Raw genomic sequence first — 26,965 nt, forward strand, 5'->3', positions numbered from 1 at the left:
TTGAATGGAATCGATTCTTGACTACCTTGAGAAAAGTTACGAGTTGAAGAGGATCTGCACAACCTACTGAAGGAGAAGAAAAGGATTGGCGCAGCGTTGAATATTGAAGCAGTAATATACAGACGTCGTTGAAGACTTTTTCTGCAAAATATCGGCAGAAGAAACGAAGATTTGAAGGAGAATATTTAGTATTGCAACAGCCAAAGTCAGAAGAAAAAAGAGACTACAGCCGAGTCGAACATTGCCGAAATCAATATTATAGCGGCAAAATTTATGCTAAGGAAGGCGTAATTTATTGTTTCCAAGTGGGAAACAATATCTGTTTAAGCTAAAGAATTAACAAAAAGTAGGCCGAATTAAAGAAATTACCAAATTAAGAAAGATATTTACGAACAATACGAGAATCACAAGGCAATTTACGTATTGAATAACCTACTGATCACCAGTGAAATATGCATTCTACCATGTATTTGTTGTTTTATCATTTCATGAGAACTGGTGACAAGATGGAGTCAGCTTAAACAGATGGAATTGATCGCTCAAGATGAAATAGCTCAAGCCAAGATTCCCAGCCGGAGCCGCAGATGACGTAATCTTTGGACTGCAAGGGCTGCCTGTTCCAAGATGTCCTAGACCAGGAGAAATCCAGCAGCAAAATCCCGTTACGAGATAAGTATTATGAGTTGCATCGTATTGAATTTGAAATTAGTTGATGAAAAATATTTCGTATGTGTGCAGGAGTGCTAGAAGTAAGAGATTTAGTGCCAATGAACGAATACTAGAGTATAAATGCCAATTATTAACCGATGATATGTGCCAATTTATGCAGTATAACTATGGTGCTTATGAGATAATTTTAGGTTAATGGAAACAAGGTCAGATTGAGCACATGTGCATGTGTAGTGCTAATTTATACGAGTAGACCGTGAAACGTTAAACCAGTTGTGGTTGTAGAAAATGCATGCGAGATACGAGACGTAACCTAATATTTGAGGTCAATATGAGTTGCAGTCATGGCCAGTACGATAATTGTATTGTAAGGAAATGTTGAAATATTACGGAGTTGCAGTGTGTGAAAGAATAGTCAGGCTATTAAGTAATTCTACCGTAACACGGAGGTTATTTAAATGGAGTTAAATGAATATGTTTTTAAATATGGAGGTATATATAAAGGAAATGGAATATTAATGTGGCAAGATGTAGTTAGAATGAGGAGATATGTTTACTGTTCGTTGCATGAGTAAGAGATAGATGATTGAATTGCGAATTCCTGTGTTAAATTAGGATTAGCACTGCAAGTGAAGGATTCAGGCCATGTTGATTTGAGTGTATGACTTCAGCCAAACATAATATGTTGCGTAGTGATTTTCAAGCTGAAGGTATTGATAGGTTACTTGTTCGTTATACGTTACGTAATATAAATATACAAGAATAAAATGGAGTCTCGCATATATATATATTTGAAGTTCAGTGCGTCAACGCTAATATGAAGAACGGTTTTCTTTGACAAAATCTTGGCACAGCGAAGAGATATTTGAGAATAAGTAAATACATTGGCATGTGATTAGGATGTAGGATGCTAAAAGGTTTGTCTTTTCCACCTATTCAATACATATAAATTTTATAAATTAGGAATTTATTATTGATTCCACTTGAGACATGTTTCGCCCTTCATTGAGGGCATCATCAGTCAAAATAAAGTTTCAACCCGCAACATTTTCCTAATTAGCAATTACCCACTAATAACTGTCACCATTGTTGCCGTTCAAACGCACCGAATACCCATGAATCTCCATCCACACTGACCAGTCTCCGTACCGATCTCGGCGCTGCAACTGGAAAACTTTCAGCTTGATGCCTATAAAACCTCGTTTGGCTATGAAATATTTCCCTACCCCCGGTGATTTTAACTAAAATAAACTGCTCTACATATTTCTGAAATGTCAATGCTAATTCCTTCTTCCAACCTCTAAAACATCAGGACGCACTTGGTACTGAAAATTTTTTATCCTTGCACACCAGCTGCTCTTGTGTAATTATGTATATAATTGTAAATTCTCAACTATTCAATTAGATAATGTAATTACTATATAGTTACCAACTATTGACATTAGTTTTTATTACAAACATTTACGCTGATTGTTATAATGTAAATATTTTTAAAACTTTATCTCAACTGTTCAATTGAACAATGTAAATACTGTATAGTTACCAACCTTTGACATTAATTTTTGGTTACAAACATTGACACCGAACACTACACCTTTTCTCCCTTTGTTATAATGTAAATATTTTTAAACTTTTTATTTTCCTATGATTGCATCAACTGTTTCTCCAGAGCACCACTGCCGAACTCTACTATGTTTATTTTAGGCATTGGTGCTGACTTTTCATCTATAAACCTTTATGTTCAACCATCACTTTTGTACAACTATTTCCCATACTTAATTTTTGTAATTGTATTAATAATATGTATTAATTTGTACATGTAAACTACTAACCAGTTACCTGATTTTTTACCTTGAGGTGATATTTTGACTGATGATGCCCTCAATGAAGGGCGAAACATGTCTCAAGTGGAATCAATAATAAATTCCTAATTTATAAAATTTATATGTATTGAATAGGTGGAAAAGACAAACCTTTTAGCATCCTACATTCGGTATCTTCAATACGGACAACAATGAATTTTATCACTTGCAATGTGATTAGGAGTTCGTGGCACGATTTTCGCAGGTTAGACTGACTTACTATTATATCTATGGCACTCTGTAGTAAGAATATTTGGTTTATTATGTACATATGGTGGTGTACAGTTTTAATTTACTCAATTTTGGCTATGATAGGAATGTTAGTAACTGCATTGGTGTTTTTGAACCCAGATTTAAACAAAGTAATGCTTATCTCGTGACGTGATGAGTCAGAAGTGAGAATCCAAACAAGTATCCAAACATGTATCCAAGTAAATTCAGACAAATAGACCGAAAAGAAAGATGAAAACCAAAATGATGCCCCAAAGACAATCCCAAACAGTAATAACAGGAAGATATTCCACTCCCCCTTGACGAATAAAGTTTTGGTCCCGACCTTTCCCCATAAATCAACTTGAATACTGAAAATATGATATATTATTGAAGGTTAACGTAAAGATAAACAAATATAATGGTAATTTAAAGATTTTTCAGCTATGTTTATCTCAGAAGTCAAGAATTTAAGAATGATCTTTGTAATTTCATACGATTTTCTTTCTTTATTGTCGATAGATGCATTGATATTCCACTTTATAATATATTAGCATGCTAATAAACTAGATATAGTATTACTATTGCGTTTATATTCTTAAAGTAACTTATAGTACGTAGTAATAAGATAATATATGGATCAATTGAATTTGTTTATGCCGAATACTAAGCGTTGATCAGGCACTTACTTAAATGTATGGAAACTGAATGACTGATTGAGCATATAGCAACTCTTCAACGGAATCTACGACTTATCTAGAGTATATAGGAAGACAATGAAAGTAGTTTACCCTGAGAAACGAATATGCACCATATTGTTATTGCTCGTGTTCATACATGATATCCCAGTTTTCATGTAAATTAACCGTAAATGATATAATACAGAGTCTAGGTATGATTCTTAACCCGAGGTTGTGAATTTCGTAGCCGGAGCAATGTTTAAACAGGTGTATATTTAATTAATGCTCCAACGCGGCATTATAGAGGAAGTCACCGCGGGAACATTAATAAACCAAACGGTGCATTAAATTGGTCGCCCATCGTGGCGCAACAACATAAGACAGACGTACCGGAAAAGGTCGTAAACCAAATTAAAAGGTGCAGTATATTAATATAATTTTGATTTTGCATTTAATTAAATGGTTTAGAAAAATCTAACACGGTTGAATTAATAAACGTGGGCGAAGCCGCGGGCACCTGCTAATAAATAAATAAATAAATAAATAAATAAATAAATAAATAAATAAATAAATAAATAAATGCCAGATTTTTTTTTGTGTTTTTCTCTAAACTTTGTCATGTGTACATATTTCCTTCCATTTTTAAACTGATTTACATGATAAAAAATATTATCTTACCTCTGGTAGTCTCTTAGGTGGCTTGATGTGCATTCCTCCAACTTGGACTGCATTAGGTACCATTGGTCTTGGATAACTGAGACTCAAATGTGAGTTAAGAAGCAGAAGAGAAGTTCGTCTTTCCAGTTCCCGTACGTATGGCATAGGTTCTGAGTTATTAAAATACTTCCTCATGATAGCATCCTGCCGTGGTAAGTAATACAATTCTCGGCCTAGTATCCCAATAACTCTTACCAAAGTATTGTAGACACGTAGTGGGAGAGTCATATGGTCATTGAAATTTACAAATGTATCAGGAATGTAAGAAAATGGGCTGGGATTACCAACCATATTGTGCATCCAATGTGTTCCCCCAAATGGACATAGAAGTATAACAGGAGCTTTAAATCTGTGTGCAAATCCTAAAAATGCTTCATAAATAAAAGCATCTAAGATCACTAAATCAAAATGCTGATTTTTGGAGTGAATTACTTCCTGTACATTTGGATGTTGAAGAACTTTATCACTGATCAAGCTACCCAATTCCCACAAATTCATAAGCCTTCCTATGAGTGGAATTAATATGTTGGTCCTGCCATCTGTAACATACAAAGAATAAAATATTACATTTTGTAACCCACAAAACATTAAACAATAATAGTGTTATACACTAACAGAAGCTAACATTAGTTCAAAAGAAGCAGTAGAGTTTTTGAGGGTTAGGGAAATCCAGGGTTTCCTACAAATCCCTAATAATAGTGGGAATGTGGGAAATATGTTTGAATGTTTGTGAAATACCACATTTGAATGACTCGATGCATCTTAGTTAAAACACCTTTGCGGCTGATGACGACACGTGCATCATGACCCCACTTTCACTTGGTGCCAATGACAACACACATGCATCCCACTCCACACCAAATATTAAAGCTCGTATTTCTGCTAGTGTGCATGTAAACAAGCGGATCTCTTATCTGGGAATTGTTAAGCTGTTGTTAATCATATGCTCCAACTGGGCATCAGGTTAATTGTTAGTTACCACTTCTATAGAGCAGCTCAGGACTGCATGCTTTACTGTCGTGTGTGTCTAGGACACCCAGGTTTGTGTCTTGAGCAATACTTCATGGAATTCCACAAGAGACAGAAGTAATTGACTCCAAACAATGCCATATCTTACTGTGTATGTTGCAGCAAACTATCATACGCTACTGTATTGACTAGGTGCACTGTACAGCGATTGTTCACACAGCAATAACACGGATTTTACCATGCAGAAGTTTTGCCAGAATTGTTCAACAACTTATTTTTCTGTCGTAGGAAAGTTATTGAATATCAACGACTGATAAAACATTCTTTCCCCGATTCCACTTCTTTATCTGTCATGATACATACGCTGTGTCAAATGGCACTGCAGGCAATAAGCTCATCGATAGTGCCGCAGATGCACTGTGTGCGTCATGGCTCTCATACACAGAAATATTACTGAAATAATTCAGTGATAATCTAAAATGGATAAGGACACAGAAATAAACTCTGTTAAGCAAAAAAAGTACTAGGGTACCGCAGTAACGGTTACCCATATCCAAGCGGCCACAAACATGTTAAATTTTACACACAATTAGAGTATGACCTGTGGTAAAATAGGGGAGGCAACTTAGTATCATAATGTCTCAAGAGGACCATGCAGGGAAGGAAAATATGAAGCAAGTCAAAGGAAAATGTATGACTGGGACCCTGGAAAGTGAATATGCTACTCACATGGTTAGTGCTGTTAGAAAAAGAGCCCACCAAGTGAGCAATTTCCTACCAAAAAAAAAAAAAAAAAACCAAACATCATCCACGAAACGGCAGTATGTTGTAACTCCCAATTTAAGCAAAATTGGTATTTTGTCATTTTCAGGCTTGTGGGATTTGTAAACCCTTTAAGAAATATTTTTTTATTTTATTTTCATGGAAAATAAAATGTTGTATATCAGGTGATATTTTTATCCAGTGACAAAATGTTACAACCCAATTGAGGGTTACGACATATTGCCATTTCATGAATGATATGATTTTCTTCCCAACAACAGTTTTCCAGGAAGTTATATTTTTGTGTATTTTGGCCTATGTTCTCCCCAATAAAAGCAAAATTGCCTGAACTGTCAGTCTTACTAGAAAAAAGAATAAGAAGAAGATTTAGAATGAACTATCCTATAAATATGTTCATGTATATTTTCATTAGTTAATCTAAACAGTTTGCTAGGAAACTGCGCTGTCATGTACAGCAGCGATAAGCCACTGACCAGCTTTCAGCCGTACCAGTAAAGCAGGTCCATTTATTAACACACGGCTTTGAGTTGGTTGCGACATCACGGCTGTTCCTTCTCGTAATTACATTTTGTCTCAATCGATGCACAAAATGTTATATACCATATTGAAGCTAAGGATCTAAGCAATCAATCAGTGTAAAGCTTGCTCAGTTTTGTTGCACGTGTGTATCACAGACGGTTCTTGAGTCATTTCAAGGTTACTTACTTGAGAAGAGGTAATGAAATCATTACATTTGAGGCAGTGAGTGAGAGTGGACTATGCTGAGAATTTGGTAACAGTTATTGGTACTCTCGTGTAGGGTATGCATTCATCTTTCAGTGTGCATAATATTAAACACATCCGTAGGCTTCTTCCCTCCTTTTTTTAAAAAACTCACTTTATGCGAATTACCCATCTCATGTTTAAACGGTGAGACAGTGAGCTATGCCAAGTAGATGGAAACATTCACGAAGTACGCTGCCTGTCGGCTATGCAAGCTGCGCCTGTTATCTAAAACGTGTTAAAAATGACGACAAGTGGAGAAGGAAAAGGGCTTAATTGTGTAGAAACTTAGGATTAGAGGATGAGAAATGAAAAACTACAACCTGTTTTCCAGTCAGTGACCAGGTCAGGGATGGAATGAAGGAAGCCCCCATCTAGCGGCGAGGATAGGAATTGTGCCGGCTGCCGAAGCCTGTCACACTCCTCAGGGGCAATGATTAATGACTGAGAGATGAAATGAAATGATAGTGGACTGTGTTGCTGGAATGAAAAATGACAGGGAAAATCGGAGTACCCGGAGAAAAACCTGTCCCGCCTCCGCTATGTCCAGCACAAATCTCACATGGAGTGACCAGGATTTAAACCACGGAACCCAGCAGCGAGAGTCTGACGCCTGAGCCACGGAGGCTACAGGATTAAGATGACATCAGTGATAAAACAGACAAGGTGGTTCGTGTAAATTACATAGGCCTAAACCAAAAAAGATGATGTATATTCTGTGTGATCTATAAAACTGCTGAATATAATGCACAAAGTGTTTTTATTTGAACTGATAAGTCAGCAAGAAAGCAGTAGTATTTACTCAAAGAAAAGAATTCATGACAATTCAAGAAAAAGGCACATATTCTGTGAAAAATTCCTATCCTACAGGAAGAAAAATTAATAAAGCTAAATACAAGGATATGATGTTTCTTCTACCATATGTATCGCAGAATCACAATGCTATATACCAGGCACTCCAGCTGGATAACTCGAGTAAGGATGAAGATGTCAAGGAAGACTCCAATATCTGAAGGTACTGAAATATTTTGTTTAGCATCGCATGACCATCTGTTATAAAGTTACCTGCTTGTTTCCCATGAACTTGGAACATCATCTCATTGAGAGTATTCTTCTGAGGTAACAGCCATGAAACACTGTTCAATTGCAATGAGTGTCCTGTTGAGATAACAGCCATAGTGCTCTTCCTAACATGTTTTTGTTGTGTTATTCTGTGGAACACTTTTCCATCCCAACAAGCAACGAATAAAAGACCAAACACAAGTTATATATGGACATATTTTTCAGTAACTTACACTGAGAATAAATTCACTTTGTGTGGTATCTATTTGTGATTAAAAGCTGTTTTAAGTCTACAATCACTAAATTAAAAAACACTCTGGCTATAAAGCATCCCACTCCAAGTAGGAGAGCCCATTCAAATTCTGCCTCTTCAATTTCTACTGGTATTCACAATCATATATCAGTCTGACTCATTGGCTGACCGGTCAGTGTACTGGCCTTCGGTTCAAAGGGTCCCGGGTTTGATTCCCGGTCAGTTCGGAGATTTTAATCGCTTCTGGTTAATTCTGCTGGCTCGGGGACTGGGTGTATGTGCCCGTCCCAACACTCTCCTCACCATATTCAGACAAACACGCAATAGTGATAACATCCCTCCATATAGTGTTGGTGTCGGGAAGGGCATCAGGCCGTAAAACAGGGCCAAATCCACATGTGCGGTTCTTACCCACGACCCCACAGGTGTGGAAAAAGCAGTAGCAAGAGAAGAAGACTCACAATCGTTTATCAACTCACAATCATATCGAAGATAACTTTGTGTCAGTTATACTATCAGTTTAAATGGAAATGTTGGAGCAGACATGAATTGACATTATAACTGACCCATGCACAGTTGAAACCCAGCCATCACAAATACCACTATAACCTGTCACAATGAAGCAGACATCTGTTTCAATTTTTGAAAAGCATTCATCCTGCAAAATATGTTCATAAGTAGTATTTCTTCATTTACTTATCACTGAATGTGATCTTAAACCATTTTGAAATCCCTACACATCCTTACAATTGAGATTTGAATTACAAAACTTCAGGAGGCTGGGTACAGTAGGCTGGCCTGTCTCCGACAGTGGAAGTGTGGTGGATTGTAGAGTTACACTGGTGACTGAGGTTCCTACATGTTTTGGGTTTCAATAGAATCCAGAAAGCAGATACAATGAAACCTCATTAGTGCGTTCCTCATTTACATGTTTTCCCCTTAGCATATCGTAAATTCGAAGTCCCAAGTTTCATCATATTAAATCTATATAAAAATACCTCACTTATCGCGTCACGAATTTTCCCTATTACCGCTTAGAACTGTGGCAGTACTCCTCCCGAAGGTATCACCACCTTGACGAAAGCAAAATACATTTTGCCCGGTGTCTGGAGGCTTGCGTGTTCAAATGATCCTTAGGGCTATGCCGGCGGGAGGACATGCTCCTGGTAGGGCCACCCAAGCCAGACAGGTCTAAGGTGATGATCCAGACTAAGAGTGATACCCTGGTCCTCTAGTTTGGGGGTTGGGCGTAGGGTTAACTTCCCTACCTTGTAAAAAGATAAATGTTACGGATACCTTAAGACATACTACAGGTAAAGCAAACAAATGGAGGCAGGTGATTAAGGAGGCCAAGGACCTACATGGACTGTAATGCTGACCAGTAAGTAAGTAAGTAAGTAAGTAAGTAAGTAAGTAAGTAAGTACTGTGGCAGTATTAAGACGGCAGTGGGAATTATCAATAAATGCACAAATAAAATGCTACAACACAGTTACAAAACCGGAAGCTACGTACGCAGCAGAAACACTTTTTCACCTGAATAAACAATCAAAGACTGACAGACTTCAGAAAATTGAAAGGAGGATTGGAAGAACATGCATCAACAAAAAATACCAGAAAGAAGGACAGTGGCAGATAATACCTAACAAAGTCATGTACAAAGAGCTAGAACCCATTACAGATACTATGCGCAAGAGACTGGGATTCTTTGGACATATCTTGAGGATGCAATATTCGAGACTCCTGAAACATCTAGTACTACACAATCTCATCTCAAAAAATACCACAACAGGATGTAAATGGATCAGAGAAGTAAGAGAGGATCTGAAGGAAACAGGCCTTACAACAGAAGACACCACAAATAAGATAAAATTGAATACAAAACTCAAGATTACAAACCTCCGCATTACTCTTACATGAAACAAACCAGCAACACGCATTTTCAACCGAGGAAAGGGCACGAAGATCGGAGCGTCTGAAGAAATACTGGGAGGACCGCAAAGCTCGAACAATCCCTTCAAAGAGACCTGAATAATGGACTAACTAAAGTGATCCTATGCAGTCGTAAAAGAAGAAGAAAAGATTTTATTATGTTTGGACCTTTGGACTTGGAAGATTTTTGTTTTAGAAACTTTTTTTATGTGATGTATCAAAATTATCATTTATCTGTGAAATTTTTTTTGTCAAAATTTGCGAAACGGCGTGTACCTACACGCGCAGTTCTGGAAGCGTGCTTCCTATTGCATAAACGAATACTTTTCTCGAACATTTGTCGGCAAGAACGAAGAGACTTTTGATTGGAGAAAATAAGAGTTAATGTAACTGGTGAATGTGAAAGTTGTGGGTAAATCCTGTTTTCTGATTGGTTCTTTTTGGTGGTTGCACCATCTCCTGTTTCTCGATCTTACACCGCTCCTTCTGTAGGAGCGAGGTAGGATCTGAGTCTTTGATCATCTGACCATGTTAGTAAGCGGGCGTGCTCCTATCTTGGTCCCCTCGTGGGAAACCCGGTCTCAGGGTAAACACTGTTTCTATGTTTATTTTGGTTTTCAACTTTATTTAAATGTAATAATTTCCTTTTCTTGCGCAGGAGTTTATACTCAAGATTCACGGTCATCATTAAATTTGTCAAAATGGCTTAGCTTTTTAGCTAAGGTCTAGTACTTTTTTTTTTGGATTAAGTGATTAAATTTCTTTGAGTGCACTGTGCATGTCTGCAGACACGGTTAAATCCTGAATTTCCTTGTAAAGATCTTTCTATTTTGAGGTTTTGATTTGTTTCTTTTCATGTTGAATTTTTTATTTGTTTCCTTTTAAAATAAATGTGTGTAATCCAAGGGCAATTACCCTCTATGTTTTCTTTCTTTGCAAAAGGCTATGTTCCATTTCCTCTCAGGGTTCCTTACCGCTTTCCACATCCATTCTGTAGTCATCATGTTTCCTAACTGTTTGTTTACGTTTTGTGCTCCGATGCTTTTGCCTGAACCTTAAGTTTTCCTTTACTGTGTTTAAAATTTAATTTATTATTATTATTATTATTATTATTATAATTACTAAGCCTCCGTGGCTCAGGCGGCAGCACGCTGGCCTCTCACCTCTGGGTTCCGTGGTTCAAATCCCGGTCACTCCATGTGAGATTTGTGCTGGATAAAGCGGAGGCGGGACAGGTTTTTCTCCAGGTACTCCGGTTTTCCTTGTCATATTTCATTCCAACAACACTCTCCCATATCATTTCATTTCATTTCATCTGTCATTCATTAATCATTGCCCCAGAGGAGTGCGACAGGCTTTGGAAACCGACACAATTCCTATCCTCGCTGATAGATGGGGGCTTCATTCATTCCATTCCTGACCTGGTCAAATGACTGGAAACAGGCTGTGGATTTTCATTATTATTATTACTTTAGTTCCTACATGTTTTGGGTTTCAATAGAATCCAGAAAGTAGATACAATGTAACCTTGATAGTGCGTTCCTCATTAACATGGTTTCCCTCTTAGCACATCGTAAATTCAAAGTCCCGATTTTCAACGCGCCAAGCCAATCAGCTATATAAGGCGAGGGGGCAGTTGGCTCTGGAGTGGTTGTCAAGCGGGGACAGGAGGCAGAGCCAACTAAGTAGTCCAGACCACGGTGTGAACCTCGGGCAACCCCCACACTGAAATCCCGCCAGACCATCGGAGAATGTCAGACAGCCGCCAGCACAAGCAAACAACATTGTCCTATAAGGTGGTGAAGCACATAGCCAGATCCAAGGAGCATCATACGCCAAGCACCAGCCGCCAGAGCAAGATCCGGACGACACAAGTGGGGATGATCTGCAGGAAGAACAGGAGCTGCCCTTTCGGAATTTACGACCACACAACTATTGCAAAGGCCTCGAGACCAAACCATCGAGTGTATCATATCGCATCGGCCCTCGAGTAAATGCTACATACGCTCCCCTCAGGCAGGGACCATCACGACGTCAGCACGACGCTGTGGCTTCTTTCGGCGTGGTACTCCCTCGACCACGCCCAGAGGAAGTATGCCTTCAACAGAGCAAACCTCCTATACATTGCCCACTTGAGGGGCTGGAATTCAGCGATACAACTCGACCAGGCCACGGGAGACGAAATCGCCGAGCTCCCAGCAGGATTTCAGTTCCAGCCTCTACCACGTCGGTCGGTCAGCAAGGGGGAGAGGTCGCGGGAGTCGCGGTGGAAGAGGAAGAGGGGCGGCAGCATCTCAAGCACTAGCAGCCACTCCATAGTAGACGCGTCCATCATCACACCTCCACCAGGTCATCTCCTGCGGATCCGGAGGAGCCCGCTGCCAAAACCTACGCCATCGGAGAGAGAAACACCCATCACCCTGTCTCGATGCCGGAAGAAACCCAAGGCCCGCAAGTTAGTCCTCCGACGCAGCCCCAGAAAGAAAAAAGCACCCGACAAGACAGAGTAGGACAGTGCATCGGTATTTCTTTATGTATAACTTTGTCTATGATTCCCTTTACCTTCTTTGTGATATTTGTATATAATATTTGCGGACGTTCTACTGTTGTATAATTGAATTTCATTAAATAGCATGGGTGGGGTCACCCCTCTCTGGGGGACTTCACGGCTCTAGCCTCTTGTCCCGGCGAGGCTGCGCCAGTGCTAACTCCCCCATTAACGCGCCAGGCCAATCGGCTATATAAGGCGAGGGGGCAGTTGGCTCTGGAGCAGTCATCAAGCGGGGACAGGACGCAGAGTCACGATCACATTTATCATAGCTCTGAAAATGTTATTTGTCATTCCTTGTGAAAGGAATGTGATTTCCAACTCGTGTAAGAAATAGCCCTCGCTACTGTTGCGTGATGACAGGAAAAGGCCGTGAAATCTTGAACTTCATAGGATAAGTTGCACCTTCATGGGGCGAGCCGTTAACCTCAGGAATGTTCAATTTTGCTTGCCGGTTAGCAGCAAGATGCTGAATAACACAGGGAGCCTGTTTGTGTTTGTATTTTACATTCCATTCAGAAATAAGAAAACCAAGCTCGATAGCTGTAGTCGCTAAAGTGCGGCCAGTATCCAGTATTCGGGAGATAGTGGGTTCAAACCCCACTGTCGGCAGCCCTGAAAATGGTTTTCCGTGGTTTCCCATTTTCACACCAAGCAAATGCTGGGGCTGTACCTTAATTAAGGCCACGGCCGCTTCCTTCCCACTCCTAGCCCTTTCCAGTCCTATCGTCGCCATAAGACCTATCTGTGTGGGTGCGACGTAAAGCAACTAGCAAAAAAAAAAAAAAAAAAAAAAAATTAGAAATTGATTTTGTGTTGAGTGGTACAGTGAAGGGTAGTGAATATTTGTTGCCTGATAGCCTACATCTGGATTAGGAACATAATCATGTGATGTTGTCTAGCGTGCTGCATATTTGTCTTGTGACAGCCTATTTGTGGATTAGGAAAAAGTCATGAAATTCTTTACTAATGAGGACAAAATTAAAATCTATCAGAAAGTGGACTGAAACTCGCACAGGTAATGCAAATGATTAAACTCGCACCTTCGAGTTTTGACTAGATCATTCATATTGATCGAATTGAAGTTTTGTCGGTTTCAAAATGGCGATCAAAATTGCAGTCACACATGGCCAGGTGTAACCTCCAATTCATTGTCTAAGAGTGTGACCAGAAAATAATGTTTAATAACCCACTGCTCCAAAATAGAAGGCTTCTACTAATATTTGTTTTTAGAAAGAGTGTGATCTGCAATAATACTTTGATATTTTTATTGGCCCCAGTGCAAAATGTTTTCATATTTTTGTTGTCTGGTGTTTTTCACACCATTCAATGCACTTTTGTTATTCTATAATCCCTAGCAGAAAAGGTATTCATATTTGTTCTTTCCTGTTTTTCACACCTTTTAATATTGTCCTCTCATCTTTGGAAATGATAAATAATAGTTTTCATTGTACTCACGGATACACAAAATAAAATGCCGTCATGTCATATCTCTGTTGGATAGTTTTATTTGTGTATTCAGTAATATGTTTTCTCACTTAACACGTTCTTTTACCTTGTTCCCTGCAGAAATGTCTTAACGAGGTTGTAGTGTATTAATTTCAGTCTTCTTGGTGCCTTTGACACATTCCTTGCGGTTCGGGTCACCATGTGTCCCGAAGCATGTTACTGTTATCCATCGGTGCAAACCCCAAAATTGCGGAGTAAGTAACTACGTCCTAATTACAAATTTCCGATAACTAATTGCAACATAGTGTTCCTATTGAAGTAAAGGATCGAGCTGAATAAGCTGGGCATCTACGATAGCGTTTTAATGATTTTTGTTGGGTATAATAATAATAATTTCGTGTGGCTATTTCTAGCAGAGTGCAGCCCTTGTAAGGCAGACCCTCCGATGAGAGTGGGCGGCATCTGCCGTGTGTAGGTAACTGCGTGTTGTTGTGGTGGAGGATAGTGTTATGTGTGGTGTGTGAGTTGCAGGGATGTTGGGGACAGCACAAACACCCAGCCCCCGGGCCATTGGAATCAACCAATTAAGGTTAAAATCCCCGACCCGGCCGGGAATCGAACCCGGGACCCTCTGAACCGAAGGCCAGTATGCTGACCATTTAGCCAACGAGTCGGACTTTTTGTTGGGTAAACACCAAATGTGTTACTAAAGATCTTTCACATGCCAACATCGTATGACATGGAATGTTGAATGGAATTTGTTCTGCCCTTCAAAATTCCAACAATCATCTCTCTTACTGATCCAAAGAGGGCATTAACAATGACATCAGACAGCTAAATATTTTAGTGTTATTATTAGACCTGGGTTTTTAAGGCAAATGCCTATTTCATTCCTTAGAAAATAACATGATTTTTTCAAAATATGTTGATGTTTCATGATAAATAATAGTTTTATAGTGCCCTAAAATGCCTATTTGGACCTTTAGAGCCTATTTTACTATGTTAGTGCCTAAAATGCCTATTTTCACTATTTTAGTGCCTAAAAATGCCTACTTTCTATATTTAAAATAAAATTCAACTTATGAAATTTTTACAATCACACAATGGACATCCCTGGAATGAGAAGAACAGCAGAGGGTGGGTTTTTCACAGAAATGTGCTCTTCCCAGACAACTGTTACCAAAGGAAAGCCGAGTGAAGAGTGGAGGTGGAGGATTAGCTCAGAAGAACGAGCAGGTAGTAAAGGACGTACTGTGTCGAGTGATGGGGTGAGGGGGAGGACTATCTAGGAAGAACAAGGAGCAGGTAGTAAGAAGGGACATACTGTGTTAAGTCATCTGTTTAATTGAATATAGTTCATCAAGCCTAAAACGAAATCATCTAAGTGTGCGCTTAAACAACAATGGCTTGTACAATTTCCAGGGATGACTTTTGATGGCAAGATTATTTTCTGCCAGTACTGCAATAAACAGGTATGTGCATATATCTTAAATTTCATATTAATCTAAACCTAAGGTTTTGATATTGGCTCCTCTAATTAATTGTAGAGACCTAGTCCAGGTGACCTGGGTTCGATTTCCAGTACCGGCAGTAATTTAGAAATCTATGAGGTCTGGAACGGTGTTGACCCAGCATCGTGAGGACAACTGAGAAGCTACAGTGGGCAGGGGTCACGGAGGCAAGGCCCGTTGGGGTTCCTGGATGGAACCTGCCCTGTATTATGCAGAATATGTTGAGGAAATCATGACTCTGATAAGACAATTTGCCTTTAACGGACAACTCTGCATGTGTGTCGTCTGTCAAAGAGCTGTTAAATGACTGTTCCAGTGTTCAGAGATACATTGCATATATTCAGGCAAATTTTTCATTTCTTCCAGTCACCATTACAAAAATGGAGGAAAAAGGAAACCGTCTCAAACAGCAATTTTCTGTAATTGAGGAAGCTGAGAAGCTGAGAATAACATACAAAGTGCTAGGGGCAAGGTAGGGGATAAAATAAGAGACAAGTGGTCTAGTGTACTGCAGAAGAACACACGTTGTTCAGTGCTGAAAAGGATGGGGAAAAGGTAGACTTGCCAAGTGAAATTGAATTGGAAAATGTAGGTAAATTTTCCTATGCCCCTCTAACATCTGTGAGTGTGGAGTGCTCTTTTTCTGCTTTCAAAATGATTTTAACAGACAAAGGACACATCCTGACTGTGGAAAATTTGGAGAAGATTATTGCTATGTACTGTAAAGCGAACTACGAATGAAAGTACTGTAGGAATGTTCTTCACAAGTAATAAACACATACTCTATTCGTGTTTACACTGTTATTGGATGCCTATAGTGCTGTAATTGTGTACAGTGATTTTAGTATTAAGGTTTTAGATCAGTACTGATAATGATATATCATATAATCCATAATTTTTTTTTGACATGACTTTTTTATATTGTTTTTGATAAATGCCTTTTCTATTCCGTCTTAATTTTGCAGTTATTTCGGTTAAGAATAGGGATACCATGTTTGTTAGAGTAAAAAGGTATCACATTACAGCTTAAGTATATATTGTAATATTTTAAAGTCTATTTCCTGCCTATCCACACATTTTAAAAGCAAATTTTTAAGTGCCTATTTTCTCTTTTAAAAGCCTATTTTAGGTGCCTAAAACTTTTTTTAGAGCCTAAAATCCCAGGTCTAGTTATTATTATGAACAAGACATAACAGGGTATTTTGAATTTCTAGTGTTCCACTGCTCGTTCATAATCATGAATGAATTAATATGAACTTTGTGTATATGCGTTTGATTTGATGGGAAAATAAATATACTAAAGCTACAACACTGGAGCTTACAACTTGGTTGCTCCGGAGTGCCATACTGGTTTGTGACGTCATGTGGAATCAAGTGATTGGATGCGATTCCAGACACTGCTCGCACACGACACTGCGTGAGAGTCTAGCTAAACATTTCAACTTTGATGTAATTGACGCAATTATGCTGACAATAATGAAGATTTACAATTTAAATAAACAGTTTTACGGTATTTACATTTTAATTAGGAGCACCCAATGACTCAAATATGTATTCATATTATTTAACTAAAACATATTTCTAGCTTATGTCAGCCGGGCAGTCTGTAAAAACCAACAGGGCGGAGCGTCCATTAAAATGGTCCTAGAGAGAACACTGAGGGATAGACCAAGGTATGAATAAGACAAGCAGATTAGAGAAGATGTAGGATGTAGAAGTTATATAGAAATGAAAAGGATAGGGTGGAATGGGAAGCTGCATCAAACCAGTCTACAGACTGACAATTCAAAAGACAACAGGGCGAGGAGTAAGGGAATGGAATAATTTATCAAGTTTGATTAAGTTTCAAGTTCTTTGAAAAGATTTAAGAAAAGTATACGTAAACAACTGACAGAAAATCTGCCATCTAGGTGACAGACTTAAATCAGAACTTTTGATGAGCTAACTTACGTATTTCATCAAACAACACTACGCCTATTGGAATATTTGTGTAATTTGGTATTGGCTTCTTTTGAGGGAAATAGTTAATTACTGTCACTTCATGTTGTCTGGATGCAAGCTCACTCATTAGGGAAGAGAGCACAATGTGATCACTCTCGCCAGGCATTGGAATGATACCGAGAATTCGTGCACCATCACAGCCTGACAGCAAGGCCATGAAGGTGAGCACCAACCAAGCAGATTTCCTTTCAGTCATCTGCAACAAAAGAAAAGTGGCAAACTATCATTTGACATGTAACATTGAATCAACCCAAAGACAGAACAACTGAAACACAGAAAGAAAAAAGCTGTATCAATAGCCATCATATGCACGAGGTATTATAAATTGGGGAAAAGACATGAGCTCTCCGAGTAGATAGATATTGTCTTTATTGTTGATGAAGTTAGGGCTCTGGGCCCTTTCTTACATGTAACCACTGTTTCACAATTTGACAAAAATACCATAAAATTAAACTTTATAGTAACTTAGGCTTTTGCTGTGTGAAGAAAACAAGGAGAAATTCCTTACATTTAATGGAGACTTTGTCTAGCGTCTTCAGAAGAAAAGCTCGTCTGTCCATGATGAAGACATTTCTAATAATGACGGTCTGAATTTCCAGGTCTACTGTATTGTAAGTGGTCCTCTCGTTCATCACTGGTTCACTGGGCGCTAGCCTTTCGAGTGGGAAGTGACAACTACTGCTACTAAAATGTTTTCATTCCTCCTCTGCAGGGGAGGCAGGCCTCTTAGACGGTAACACCGTCTCTCAGTCCGGGAGATTTGTGACATTGAAGGAGATGCATGGAGAAGGTGAGGGAGTTGGTGGCCGTGGCCTATACTAGGAAGTGTCCCGGCATTCGCCTTAGTGTAGGAGAATGAAAAACCACGGAAAACCATTCTCAGGACAGCTGACGGTTGGGGCCAGCCATAACCATCTCCTGAATGCAGAGACGTAGAGGCACCCTCCTCTGCTTGGTTGGCCAGTCGGAGTGCAAAGTTGTTGGACCACCGACCAGCCGTGGCCATTTGTGGGCCGAGACCCACTCTGCATCCACCGATCAAAGTGACAAGCAAGCTAGCAAGCAAGCAAGCACATGGTTATTTCAACTCCTACCACAAAAAATACCTTCTCGTAAATTCTCGAGTGCCTAACCAACATAAATATAGAGAATATTTTCCATCGTTCTCGTCTACCCAGTACCACTCTGGATGTTACAGTGTCCAATACCACTGTGAAGCTCTTAAGGCGGTCATCACTTTCAGATTCAACTCCAGGGGATGCTTTGCTGCCAAGATTGTATGGACTACCAAAAATCCATAAAGAGAATGTTCCCCTCAGTACGATAGATTCTCCTACGTATGCAAAATATGTCTCAAATTTCTTCAGCCCTGTACAGGATGTACTGAATCATATTTTAGGGACACACTATATTTCATTAAAAAACTGACAACCATAACTGTTCAGCCCAATGCACTAGTGATGAGTTTTGATGTGGAGTCCATATTCACTAAAATGCCGTTTGACTCGATCATGTCTAAGCTATTTCACCACTGCATGACTTACAGTGACTTCTTCTGGGATGGGCGATTTTATGAACAGACAGTTGTTGCGGCTATGGGAACTCCATTTTTTGCTGATACTGGCTAATTTCTTTAAGGAGCATTTTGAGGTCAGTTACTCGATGTGAGCAGTCAGCCACCAGCTACACATGACAAGATCTAAAGGCAAATACAGTACCAACATAAATAGTCCGCTCCTGCACATTACAAACCTTCCAGCCAACTCATTCCTGGCTGCCAGCGTTTCGCCCCTGTGTGCTAGGCTGGGCTCATCAGTTGATACCTAGCACACCTACCAAGACGGATGGCTAGTGCACACTGTGGAGGCTACTGCACAGGCCAACTGTAGCCATCGGCAGCACCAATGCACCGTGAGAGACCCTGCCTCACCACCAAAAACCGATCCTCGCCCGGCCATCAGATGACACAGATGCCAACTCCCATAGGGAATCCAAAATATTGGTATTGTAGATTTGCTCCTTTGGAGGGACGGGCAGGAAAGGTCAGTATTTAGGCCTATTACACATATTTTTAACATTTCTATGCTACAATAGCAAGGTTTCTTCACATCAAAGTAAACCCTTCCTTTTTCTTTTATCCTTTTAGACTCCTTAACAAATATATCATCATATTGGCAGATAAGATACTGTAACATCAATATCAAACTTCAACTGCGGTAGAGAGGAGTTTCCCCTTTCAACCAAAAGAGTCCCTTTTAGAATAACAACACTATAAACAGCAGCAGTCTACACATAAGAAGACTTTAAATATTAAATAGGATGAAACATTTCATCATTGCAATGTCAACAAGAAGAGAACATTTAATTTCTATTGGAAGAAGAAGATAGTATAGGCATTAGGAAAAAGCAAAACCAGTGACAAACAATATTTTAAATAACATTTTAAAGTGTTCTTTGTGTTTTAAATTTGTCTGTTGTAAATTTATTTCACCTGAAGATGTCTCCAATCGAAACGAAACAGGTACTGATTTAAAGTAAACATAATGTGTTAGTCCTAAGTATATGATAAAAATAATAAACAACTTGAATTATTAATAACTTTTGACTCGATTGTTTCTGGACTACGGTTCCTTATTTCAAATTGATCCATTTTTTTTAAAATAATTAAAACTGTAGGGACCTGTTTATTAAACAAATATCTCAACCTGGTACCTGATTATTTACCTTTCAGTTTGAGATATAGGCTGATGATGCTCTAGACTGAAGAGCGAAACATGTCCCTACAGTTTTAATTCATTGTTTAAAATTCTTTTTATGTATTGAAAAGATGGAACTAATAAACTTTCATATTTATTTGATTTTATTGTACATTTCAATACGGACCAAAATATGAGAATCATAACATGTAATGTAAAAGCAAACCAGGCAACCCATTTATTAAACAAATATCTCAACCTGAAAGTTAAAATCAGTAGTTTAATTAGGTACCCGATTATTTACCTTTCAGTTTGAGATATAGGCTGATGATGCTCTAGATTGAAGAGCGAAACATGTCCCTACAGTTTTAATTCATTTTTTAAAATTCTTTTTATGTATTGAAAAGATGGAACTAATAAACTTTCATATTTATTTGAAAATCAGTAGTTTAATTAGGTACCCGATTATTTACCTTTCAGTTTGAGATATAGGCTGATGATGCTCTTGATTGAAGAGCGAAACATGTCCCTACAGTTTAAATTCTTTTTTGTTTAGTTCTTTTTATGTATTGAAAAGGTGGAACTAACAAACTTTCATATTTATTTGACTTTATTGTCAAGGGTTCCGACTGACTTCGATAGTAGCGAAGCTCTCAGTGGAATGAAGTGCTGTTGTAATTTCCACCTCATTATATACTGCTCGTTTATTGATCTGCCATAGGCTGTTCTTCGGCCAATGGTTGAAGCGTTAGGGAGCCCGGTGTACATCGACCTGCCTTGGCGGAGACAGGCAACTGATCACCCGTTGCTTTTTTCGGTCTGCCGCAGCTATCGTGTCCTCCAGGATTTAAAGCTTTCAGGGCTGGAAACCAGGCTTTTTTTACCCATTCAGATTCCTCCCTACAGTTGAAGCTGTTGGTGTGCTTCAGGATTTTAATGGTTTCCCTCTGCAGCCAGACATGATAAGACACAGTAGTTGACAGTACTTCGGTGTCGCTGTACTGTATGTCATGGTCTGCTAGCAGCGAGTGTTCAGCGACGGATGATCTATCTACTTGTCCCACCCGGCTATGTCTGTTATGCTCGTTCAGTCATGTGGCAATGCTGCATTTGGTAGTGCCTATGTATACCTGGCCGCACCTGCACGGGATCTTGTAGACACCTGCTGTGGAGAGGGGATGGCGTTTATCTTTGGCAGACCTAAGCCGTTCCTGGATTTTCACCCCAAGGGACTCCAGTAGCCTCCCTATTCCGTCAGTTATTTTCTCAATATAAGGCAGAAAGGCTTTAGCTGCCAGCCGCTCCTCTTCTTTGTTCTTGGTTGTTGGACGTCTGGGATGGAGTGCTTGCTGGATATCTTTATGGCTGTACCCGTTAGCGAGTAGGGCCCTATTGGCTGAGTACAGGGACACCGAAGTACCATCACGCTGACGTGATGTGTAACACCAGCCATGAAAGCCTCAACTGCTACATCAATACAAATGTTGTCTATCATTGTAGCTGAGGTGGCAGTTACCCAGATGGGTGTAAAAATTAAGTGTTTTAGATTACAGCTTTGAAGAATATGGAGTAGTTGTGATGTTGACAGAAGGTTTTCTTCAGTGAAATCTATGTTAAAATCACCACAAAGTATTACTTCTGCGCTGCTATTCCTACAAAAAATGTTGGAAGTTGGAATCTGGAAGTAATGTCCGACATGTGAGCATGTTTTATGGTACCCAACCCCAACCATAATGTTCCATAGAAATGAAACTGAAATTATATTATACACAACTACTGAGACGTCACCACGGAAAAGGTAGTAAATGTCAATTTTTTTTCCCCCCATGGAAAAAATAGTAAGAACCATGGTCAACACCACAGAGAAAGTTGTTAGTCCATTTGTAACTGAAACAGCTTGAAAACATTCCTGCTAGACCACTCCTGTGGCAATTACCCAGCTCTTGGTGGAGAGAACATGGTAACTTTTCTTCGCACTAAAAATGTTTCCACTTGCGGTGATCGGAAGCGATGGTGTAAGAATTGTGCAAATCTACATGCCCCCAAAAACCGTCCCTTTTAAAATGGTAAGTTAAAATAATGACACTTCTTAAAATACACTGACTGACAGAGCAAATGCAACACCAAGAAGGAGTGGTCAGAACTTTATGCCAATTGCAGGGTAGACTGACGTCACTGAGGTATGTTCATGATGTGAAATGCGCCGCTGTGCTGCGCACGTAGCGAACGATAAATGGGACACGGCGTTGGCGAATGGCCCACTTCGTACTGTGATTTCTCAGCCGACAGTCATTGTAGAACGTGTTGTCGTGTGCCACAGGACACGTGTATAGTTAAGAATGCCAGGCCGCCATCAATGGAGGCATTTCCAGCAGACAGACGACTTTACGAGGGGTATGGTGATCGGGCTGAGAAGGGCAGGTTGGTCGCTTCGTCAAATCGCAGCCGATACCCATAGGGATGTGTCCACGGTGCAGCGCCTGTGGCGAAGATGGTTGGCGCAGGGACATGTGGCACGTGCGAGGGGTCCAGGCGCAGCCCAAGTGACGTCAGCACGCGAGGATCGGCGCATCCGCCGCCAAGCGGTGGCAGCCCCGCACGCCACGTCAACCGCCATTCTTCAGCATGTGCAAGACACCCTGGCTGTTCCAATATCGACCAGAACAATTTCCCATCGATTGGTTGAAGGAGGCCTGCACTCCCGGCGTCCGCTCAGAAGACTACCATTGACTCCACAGCATAGACGTGCACGCCTGGCATGGTGCCGGGCTAGAGCGACTTGGATGAGGGAATGGCGGAACGTCGTGTTCTCCGATGAGTCACGCTTCTGTTCTGTCAGTGATAGTCACCGCAGACGAGTGTGGCGTCGGCGTGGAGAAAGGTCAAATCCGGCAGTAACTGTGGAGCGCCCTACCGCTAGACAACGCGGCATCATGGTTTGGGGCGCTATTGCGTATGATTCCACGTCACCTCTAGTGCGTATTCAAGGCACGTTAAATGCCCACCGCTAACCGCTACGTGCAGCATGTGCTGCGGCCGGTGGCACTCCCGTACCTTCAGGGGCTGCCCAATGCTCTGTTTCAGCAGGATAATGCCCGCCCACACACTGCTCGCATCTCCCAACAGGCTCTACGAGGTGTACAGATGCTTCCGTGGCCAGCGTACTCTCCGGATCTCTCACCAATCGAACACGTGTGGGATCTCATTGGACGCCGTTTGCAAACTCTGCCCCAGCCTCGTACGGATGACCAACTGTGGCAAATGGTTGACAGAGAATGGAGAACCATCCCTCAGGACACCATCCGCACTCTTATTGACTCTGTACCTCGACATGTTTCTGCGTGCATCGCCGTTCGCGGTGGTCCTACATCCTACTGAGTCAATGCCGTGCGCATTGTGTAACCTGCATATCGGTTTGAAATAAACATCAATTATTCGTCCATGCCGTCTCTGTTTTTTCCCCAACTTTCATCCCTTTCGAACCACTCCTCCTTGGTGTTGCATTGTCACTGTCAGTCAGTGTATACTGATGACATGGATCCAAACAAACCCATTGATCAATAACATAACCCAACCAGTTTTCTTCTTTGCCAGGCAACATGTACCAGCTGCATGCATCAGTCTTTTCCAGTTTTGCTAAGAAAAAACCTTTATTTCTAATATTTTTGGACATTGAGAAAGCCTATGACAGTGTACCAAGGGAACAAATTTGGCAACGCATGAAAGAACTTCAAGTGGGAAACAGCCTCATAGACAAAGCAAAAATGTTGTATAGTGGGAATAGAAGTTTTATTCAAGTAGGACGTGGTCTGTTGGACTGGTTTGAAACAAAGAGAGGAGTGCAGAAGGGGAGCTCATTGTCACTTCTATTTATCATTGTGATGGATGTAGTAATGAAATCTATTAAAAGGAAAGAACATGGAGATATCAAAGCCTTCACATTTGCAGATGATGTTGCGATCTGGAGTAACTCCAAAGAGGAATTGGGAGAGAGAATGCAAAGCTGGAATGAGGAGTTTAAGAAATATGGTTTAAACATCAATAAGACTGAACCGTGAGTTTTATCTTCCCCCGCCTTAATGAACTTGATATATGCGCAGCGCTCCTAGTGAGCTCATTGAAATTTCTTGAAATTAATTGTGCGTGTTTCTGTCTATCTTGGCCATTGAGATGTTGTAATAAATGTGTTCGCTCCCTGTTCCTCACTTATGGCTCCATGGGCAAGGACTTGGTTCCGTCCTGGAGTGTCCCTCCTTTCTTGCATTTCTTTTGGTATCTCGATCTTCTGTCATGCCTTTCGCGTGCGGTTACCCCCTCCCGGCTTCTCCAAGAGAGGGGGTGTGCTGACGTTGGACTTGAGTCCTTCCCCTCCCAGCGAGCTGTGCGGCTCGCCGAGCGGTGGACGGACTTACTCGCCTGCTGCTCTTGGTGCAGAGCACTTCTCATACATTGAACCAAGGACCGTGAGGGGGGCATGGGAGGTAAGATCTTCAGGTTTTCTACATGTTGGTAGGATGATGGGAGGAACTAAGAAGTTGTAAACTGATAACAGAAGGCTTGGTGCCGAGGTATTATTGAGAAATTAACTTGAAGTGTTCTAGCCCTTATATTCTATGTTTGTTGTATCATAAGGAAAGAGCTCACGGAAATGATATGAAGGTACCAGAATGTTCTGGGCGTATAGTTCGGGAAGCGATGGTTTATGTTTGTAATAGTGCCCGTATGGGATGTTAATTTTACGTTCACCTTTAGAGGATTTTTCTTAACCTTTTGTAGTTACTGAACTGTATATACATTGCATCCCAGTTGTGGTATGTTCGTCATTTATTTAGTACCAAGGCGCACAGTTTGTGTTCACGTTAGCCCTCTTGTAGGAGCAGGGGGTTACCTTTCAGTTTTACCTAGGATGAATGATGGAAATGGGTCAAAACCCTCCTCTTAACCATGTTAGAACTCAAACGCTTCCGAATAGGTTTGTTTTTAATTATGTGTAAAATAAATGTTCTAGTCAAGCTGTTCGAAACTTTGTCTTGACATTATACCTCTGGGTTGGACCTTACGTTTATTAATCCAGATCCCTGGCCCGCTCTCCTTTGGGTTGTCCTGCCGGAAGAGTCACGGCACAAGACCAAGACGGTGGTGATGAAAGTGTACTGGGAAGGAGCAGAACCAATAGTCATGTTAAATGAAGCCCAACTGGACAGCATTCCAGTTTTCAGATACTTGGGTAGCGTTCTATCAAATGACAACCTAGCGAAACATGAGGTGAACAATCAAATCAGTAAGGCAACACAATTTACCACCAGGTAAGACACCTGCTGTGGGATAAGCAAATACCTATGAAAACAAAAATGACATTGTACAAGTCCTATTATATACCAATTCTTACATACCGTCTCGAAACCACAACAATGACCAATAGAGATAATTCCAAACTCCAAGCAGATGAAATGAAATTCCTATGCACCATGATCCAGAAAACCAGGAAAGACAAGATTATGAATGAGAAAATTAGAGAAGAAGTAGGAACAGATGATTCTCTCCTCAATAAGATTCAAATATCAAGACTGAAGTGGTTTTGGTCACATGTAGAGGATGCCAGTTAAAAGAACTGCAAGGAAGGAATTTGACAGAAAAGTAGAAGGAAGACGAACCGTGGGAAGGCCACGAAGGAAATGGATAGATTTATTTAAGAACGATGTACTGCTGAGAGGTCATGATTGGGACAAGTTGGTGGAGGAGGAATGGTACAAGGAAAGGATGAGATGGAGGAGGCTCATATACCACACCCGGGAAACTGGAGATGGTTTAGGATGATGATGGTTAAGAGATGGCACCAGCGAACAGTACGCAGCATATGAATTTGACACATACGTCAGTTTGTTCGTCCGACATTAACCTACCAACACACGGAAGTTGAGTCCGCCAAACACTAGAGTCTGCGTTGTATCGTTCGGTGATCATGTCGAGTTTGTGCCTGAAAAAGAACATGTGCATTGCTTTTCTTATTTACTCAAAAGAAAAAGGCTGTGGAAAGTCATTGTTTGCTGGTAGAAACATATGGTGAACACACTCCATCTATTAGAACATGTGAGACATGGTTTTGACAACTTAAACATGGTGATTTCAATGGGAAAGACAGTGCGCGCTCTGGTAGATCACAAAAGTGCAAAGACGAGCAATTGCAGGCGTTACTGGGTGATGACCCAACTGAAACTCAACAGCAATTGGCACAAGCATTAAATGTGTCACAAGAAACAATCAGCAGATGTTAACGAGCAATGGGGAAGATAATAAACTTGGTAAATATGTCCCACATGATTTGAATGAACGGCAAATAGAAAATCACAAAAGTTGCTTGTGAAATTCTGCTTTAATGCCACAAAAGATAATCATTTCTGTACTGAATTGTACAGGTGATGAAAACTGGATTTATTTTGAAAAGCCGAAGTGGATAAAACTGTGGCTGCCACCTGGCGAAGCCAGTCCTTCAACACAAGAGGTATCAACCTTTGGAGAGGGTTATCAGTAATCCCCACACCCCCTAAACCCACTTTCAGAAAAAAGTTCAGTTAAATCCACAGCAGGCTACTCCCCTTCTTGATAACAACACCTCGTTTGCCGTTCCTGACAGCAATCAATTCTAACGTATTTCATATTAAACAATTCAATTTGCACATTACCAGTTAGTTCTGTCATAAAACATTCTTTGTAGCTTGTTTCGTACCCAGCAGCTGCTTTTCAGTGTAGGTTTCTTTTGAAGCATCCTTTCCCTTGTGATGACATTTTTGTCCTTTGAACCGTGATCCATTTTGCGCTTAATGTCAATCTCAATGGTCCCGTTTTTCATATCAACACTGATA

General features: G+C 40.3%; 1 protein-coding gene across 1 annotated transcript in view; it reads right to left on the reverse strand.

The window, feature by feature from the left end:
• Nucleotides 1–26,965, reverse strand: part of LOC136884095 (UDP-glucosyltransferase 2-like) — a 125,091-nt gene that overhangs the window by 83,839 nt on the left and 14,287 nt on the right. Inside the window, exons 2-3 of the mRNA XM_067156129.2 lie at nucleotides 17,356–17,602; nucleotides 4,100–4,677 (exon numbers count right to left, since the gene is read on the reverse strand). Of these exons, the coding sequence (XP_067012230.2) occupies nucleotides 4,100–4,677; nucleotides 17,356–17,602 (825 nt within the window). The remainder of the gene's footprint in view (nucleotides 1–4,099; nucleotides 4,678–17,355; nucleotides 17,603–26,965) is intronic.

Source organism: Anabrus simplex, chromosome 1 (genome assembly GCF_040414725.1).
Source record: "Anabrus simplex isolate iqAnaSimp1 chromosome 1, ASM4041472v1, whole genome shotgun sequence".
Classification (NCBI taxonomy): Eukaryota; Metazoa; Arthropoda; class Insecta; order Orthoptera; family Tettigoniidae; genus Anabrus; species Anabrus simplex.